This window comes from Larimichthys crocea, chromosome IX, assembly GCF_000972845.2.
Source record: "Larimichthys crocea isolate SSNF chromosome IX, L_crocea_2.0, whole genome shotgun sequence".
NCBI classification, from domain to species: Eukaryota; Metazoa; Chordata; class Actinopteri; family Sciaenidae; genus Larimichthys; species Larimichthys crocea.
The window spans coordinates 11,194,411-11,200,410 of NC_040019.1; the positions used below are offsets into that span (position 1 = coordinate 11,194,411).

The window sequence follows — 6,000 nt, forward strand, 5'->3', positions numbered from 1 at the left end:
ATGTCTCACAGGGGGGGGGCCTAAAGTAATGTTATTCTCGGTTTCCTTACAGCGTAAACCAGTTTCCCTTGAATTCCAGAGAGGAGGAGGAGGAAACACAGGAGAGGGGGGGAGAGAGATTGCAACAAAATGCTCAGTACCACCAGAATTATTTGGAAAAATAACAAAGCAACAATTACACATGCCACACATCAATTATGTGTAACTGTTGCAGCTGTAGGGTGGAAAGAGTCGCTCTGCCTGTGTTCTGCTTCTTATCCAGAGAAGCATTTCCTTCACAGAGAAGGTAAGGCTGACATCGTATACACAATAAATCAAGCCAATGTAATCACTGTTTCATGTACCCTCTTGTCACCTAAGAAAAGTTATAAACAAAGATTATTAATGTGTCTTCGTCCTGTGATGGTTAACAGATCGGATCTGGCTATCATCTCGGATTTTCCGAGATCTCTTAATCTGAGCAGGTGAAAAAACATGTGTCTGAAGTGATTAAAGGAGTAATATGTAAGATCTGGCCACAATTACAGTTCATGAATGTTTAAACATAAAAAAATAACTCATTATTGACATTATTTAAAAGAACATGTTGAGGGAACAGTTATGACTTTATGTCAAATATGTAGCAGTCGTATCTACTGAAAGTAGCATGCTTATCGAATAGCTTCGGCACGTACCTTCTTCTAACTACTTGTGCCTCGTGAAATGAGAGGAGAGAACCTGGAAGCAGACCTGGAGCTTAAAGAATAAACATCCGCAGTCAAGCTGGACTCCTGGACTATCCTGACTTTTGCTTCTCTGCAGCAGCAGACTGCAACTACAGTGATACTACTTCATATTTATACAGAAACCGAAAAAAGCGTAAGCGAGGAAGTTGGATTATTTGGTCAGTCCTTACTATGAATTCAGATAGCACAGTTCTGATCGTTCCACTCAAAAAAACAAGCATTTTAAAAACTGTTTGCTCGTTGTCTTGTGAACCGACCTGAAAAAGTATTCAAGAGTTCAAACTTTGCACAAATTATCATCATGATGCAGTTATCTCGGCATTCCCTTTGATCCGTTTATTGCAGCCAAAACACAGCAAAGTCTGTTTATTTTAGGTTCATACTACTATAACTGTAACAGTTAATAACTGTAAGTGGGTTCAGTTACACCGCAAATAAACACAAATGATCCTTCAGTCATATTTTAACCACTTGGCATTACTGTTATGAGATTCTGGAAATTTCACGTTTGAAGACATTGCAAAGTTTATTATGCATGTCTAACAATAAACAATCTTTAACAGTGTCATTGCATCGAGGATGGGAAAGGTGAAATGCTGCCCCCCCCCATTATTTTTGAACATGTGGTCAGGAATTACACACTGCACCTTTAAGGTTACTAAGGATAATGTTCTTAATTGAGCAGCATAAAAGAACAAGAAAATGAATAAATCTCTACACCTTTTCATAAATATGTATTCTGTCACTATCTCTGGCCAGTTTAATTCAGGAAAACTCACCTCTTCTGATTATACTCAGTGTGTCAGTAATCATGCTTTGACACAAGCCACAGAAAGCAAATTCTCCGGACATAGAAACAGATTTATGCTGATTTATGCTTTCAGCAGCAGACAATACACTCTGAGGATAAATAGGATGATTAGCATGGTCAATGAAAATCACAATGGCTAAATCAGCAAAAAGAAGATCGCCACCAACAGCAACAAAAACAGAAAACCAGAAAACAAAGGCAAGCCATACAAGTGGCAATACTGATTACAAACCCATCACTGGGAGGTATACTACTGAAGCAGAACAGCAGTGACCAATTTGCACAAGATGTTGCCAAACTGGAACAAACAGCTCGCACTATATCAGTTTAATCAAAGCCTCCTTTGGTTTTTAGCAAAGAATTTATGTTGCAATCACAGACATTCATAATTTAATTGCAACTTCTGGAACAAAAACCCTGCACAACCTTTCACATCTTACTATGAGCCAAGCATATTTAACCCCACAGCCTGTGCAAATACAAATATAAGTATATATTTTGAAGCCTGAATGCTGATTCCTGAGACACTAGTCTCTGAACACAAATAACAGAATTCAAATATGACAATATCCATATAAAACAAACCAGCGAGACAGTGAGAGAATGTGCCTCCACTGACAGTGAGACAGATATGGTCAATCAGTGGAGGCCCTGATACTTCTCTTGTACTGTGACATATGTTTTCTGGGTCTTCAGGGTCTCCCCTGGTGCTGTTTCACAATATGATAAATGCTCCAAGGATGAGTACACTGTGCACACAGTGCGATACTATCGCCAAAGGGGGCCTGTTCCAAAATTCCTTCCTTCCTTTTCAACTAGATCCACAGAAGACTTAGATCAAATGGTTAATGCCACTCTCACATCTGTTTGTTAAATGTTAAGAGCCAACAGATGAACTTAGCATAAAGACTGGAAACTACTAACCTGTTCTAGTCCAAGTGTAACAAAATCCAGCTGCCAGAACTTCTAAACCTTAGAAATAAACACGCTATCTCTCATTTGTTTTATCCGTCCAAATTAAAAGGAAGTGAAACTAAAATTTGTGGCGTTACAGGAATGGGAGTTGGGGGGTTTGTGCATGAATATTTATTGGCTAAGATCTTGGCTTCCTGGAGTCTGCTTCACAACTTCTCTTACCATACAGAAGTGAGAGCGACATCAGTTTTACTCTGGCTCTGGCAATCGTGGAACCCACCGACTATTTTCTGATTTGCCCTCTGGGGGCAACAGCCAATGTTTCGAGGCTTGTGGTGTAGCCAGTGGGTATTTGACCCAAGACTTCAGGGGTTGCAGTTTCATTACATTTCATCTAACCTCTCTGATGACAGATGATGGGTACCAACACTGCATTTCAGCCAATGGGTTTGGCCTGTTTTTCTCTATACATCAACCAATGCCTGATCAAACATGATCGATCATCGCAACTCAGACAACAAACAGAACACACTTCTGACAACAAAATCTTGTCCCTTGCCTACAGATTCTGCATCCATCTGTTTATAGAGATTACATAACTACTGGCAAGAAAGTACATAAGCATATTTCCCTAAAATGTCGACCTACTTAAAAACCAAAACAAAATATGTAATTATGTCTTTACTTTCCTATGTGTAATTATCTTGTTTGTAACTTTTGCTAGCTGAAAACTGTCCTGTCAGTTTCACCTAATTACCAAATGAGAATAAATCCAGAGTAATGTTCACATTAATTAAGTTGTACAGTGAGAATTTAAACATCATTCTAAAAGCTAACCATGATCACGACCCCAATATTCACCCCATGAAGGAACTGGTCATGCCATGTGCATTGTAAGCCTCAGTGGTTTGCAGACTAAGGCCCATCGAACATCCACAGTTCTACAGATTGTTGGCCAAAAGTGAAACTGATGTACAGAAAAAATAAATAAAAAATGTGCGATGTCCAATGTTATAGTATCAAAATACTATAACATACCTGTGTGTACAAGAAAGAACATTTGTACAAATAGTTCAAATGACAGTTTAAAAAAAAACAAAAAACTATTAATTACAGTAACAAAATGTTCCAAAATGTGCAGACTGATATACTACAAAGTGCCTAATGAATACCATAAGTCTACATTTGAATTTTGCCAACTCAAATCGCTTAGTTCACTTTGAACTACATCTCGGTCATGCCAAATTACACTGGTCTGACTGCTTTTAAAAAAAAAGATCTACAAAAGTCACATTCACCTTATCAAATTCAGATCAGTAATCTGAATATTGGCACTACAATAAAACCTCTCTGGTAACTATCACATGGCTGTTGGGCAGCCATCAGCTCACACCGTGCAGGTGGACCGAATTGCACCCAGAACACAATATCTTGGCTCTTAGCTGAAACAGTTTTTCTTCTTTAAATAAACATTGTGGGAAACAACTGCGGGTGCAGCCAATAACCATAAACCAACATACTTATGTTAAGAATGTGTTTGAGATTTGAAGATCAAACAGGATGTCACTGTGTGCCTGAACCATGGCCAGCAGTTTATCCAGTGATGCAGAGATGAACCTTCTACATTTGGAGTATTTCTCAGGAAGGATATTCAACAATCTGGCATTTCTTTAGTTCTCAGTATGCTTTCCCAGAAACAGACATACAGAAATAGATTTGCTATGAATCAAGATCATCATCAAGCAAAATGAAATGACTTCCCTCAATAATTTGCATGATTTTGTTTCCAAAGCAACAGTACATGAATCTCAACAGCATGAATCACAATGTGCCTTTGAAATATCATAACATTCCTGCAAAGCGGTATTTCAGCATTTATCAGCAGCCACTTAGTAAATCTATATTAAAAGATACACTGTAGAAAGTAGGGGAAAGCTCTTTGGCTGTAACTCTTTTTTTTTGTGGATAAACTTTGCTCCTGAAAATAATATCTATTTTGTCACATTTCTGAAGATGAATAGCACAATGGATATATGAATAGATTTCTGACTAAAACACCTCTTTAAAATCAGTAATAACCTTTTCTTAATTATGCCGGCGAGGTGCCCCCTTGAAATGGAGACAGATTAGGTCCTAACAACTTAATCCGTAGAGCCTCTGACAGGAGTTTTGCTGCGAGGCACCGCTGTGTCCACTGCGTCTGTGAACTGTCATAATTAAAGCCAGTGTCAGAGCATACCAGGCCGATCTGGAGGGAGGCTTGTGGATATTTAGATTGCTATGATCCCTTAAGTTCACAAAGGATGATTAAAAGGAAAACCCAAATTGGCCAATCTGTCTCCAGGAATCCCTTCATTTTACCACATTTGATACATTTTCATAATGTCTTGTAATCTTAGATAGATAGCAAATAAATTGAAAACAATAATTAAATCACATGCATGGTAAAAGAAACACTGTGGGATCTTTAATCGCCTATTGATTTCTGTTATACAGCTATTAGCAGCCTCACACAATATGATTTTTGTGATTTCCACTTTGATTTATCTCTCAGTGCTTCATGAGGCAGAACTGTGCTCATTGTCATACAAAGCAAAGCACCATTAAACTGCATTACAGCTCTGAATAATGAATGACAAGACCAACTCTACATGATGTAGAGCTACATTTTGCAATCACTTTCACAGGCACAACACACACTTCACAGCAGCTTGTTCATTTCACTCCATTGTAATCATTTTCAGTCGGATTCTAACACAATTTGAACAACATGAATCAGTGTGCCGTACCTGTAACACGTGGTAACTTCTCCAGTCGACTTAACACAGGGGTACTTTGTTGTAGAAATGTTATTTTCTGAGCACTCCTCTCCACTGTGGATGAAAACACGTTAAAGCAGAGTTAAATATCTCTCATCTCACGCAAAGAGTCCTCGTGTCATTTCACATGTCCTACCCGTCACTGGCATCCTCTTCTTGGTAGGACCAAAGCAAACCTCCTGAGAAGCACATGCAGGTGACGGTGAGCAGGAGAGGGCTGCTGTTGTGTTTAAGTATCATCTCATCGGTCCAGTCACCTGGATGCTGACAGTAATCCACACTTGTAATAATGATCACCTCCTCGCTGCTTTCAATTTTAAGAGCGTTAAAAATGCCGTGTAAGCTCAACGACAGCAGACCCTCCCACTCGCACCCCGTGCATCTGAGGAGCAAACGTGAATGAAACGGCAACTTTCCTTCCTCTGCACTTTTTGACAGGTCACGTTAAGAAAACCGAATGAACATTTTTACGCACGTTTTTACGCACGGACTTCAATGACACGTAAACACACATTTTTGGTTATATATTTATAATCATAGTTACAAAGCATCTAACGATTGTCCCATCATTCAATTGCATAAGCACGCACACACACACACACACACACACACACACACCAGTGTATACCAGAGCGCGCTACGTGCGTCATGACGTCTACGTCTCTGCTACCACCGCGCGGCTGTTACCGAAACAACAACTGCTCAATAATAATGACTACAGCATGTTTTA

General features: G+C 39.1%; 1 protein-coding gene across 2 annotated transcripts in view; it reads right to left on the minus strand.

The window, feature by feature from the left end:
- The window catches only part of ccbe1 (collagen and calcium binding EGF domains 1), a 36,158-nt gene extending 30,436 nt beyond the window's left edge, over positions 1–5,722 (minus strand). Inside the window, exons 1-2 of one of the 2 annotated variants that reach the window (XM_010742408.3) lie at positions 5,407–5,722; positions 5,241–5,324 (exon numbers count right to left, since the gene is read on the minus strand). In XM_010742408.3, the coding sequence (XP_010740710.2) occupies positions 5,241–5,324; positions 5,407–5,510 (188 nt within the window). In that variant the 5' untranslated portion in view covers positions 5,511–5,722. The remainder of the gene's footprint in view (positions 1–5,240; positions 5,325–5,406) is intronic. The other variant, XM_027282284.1, reaches the window with a different exon arrangement.
- Positions 5,723–6,000: the final 278 nt, after the last annotated feature.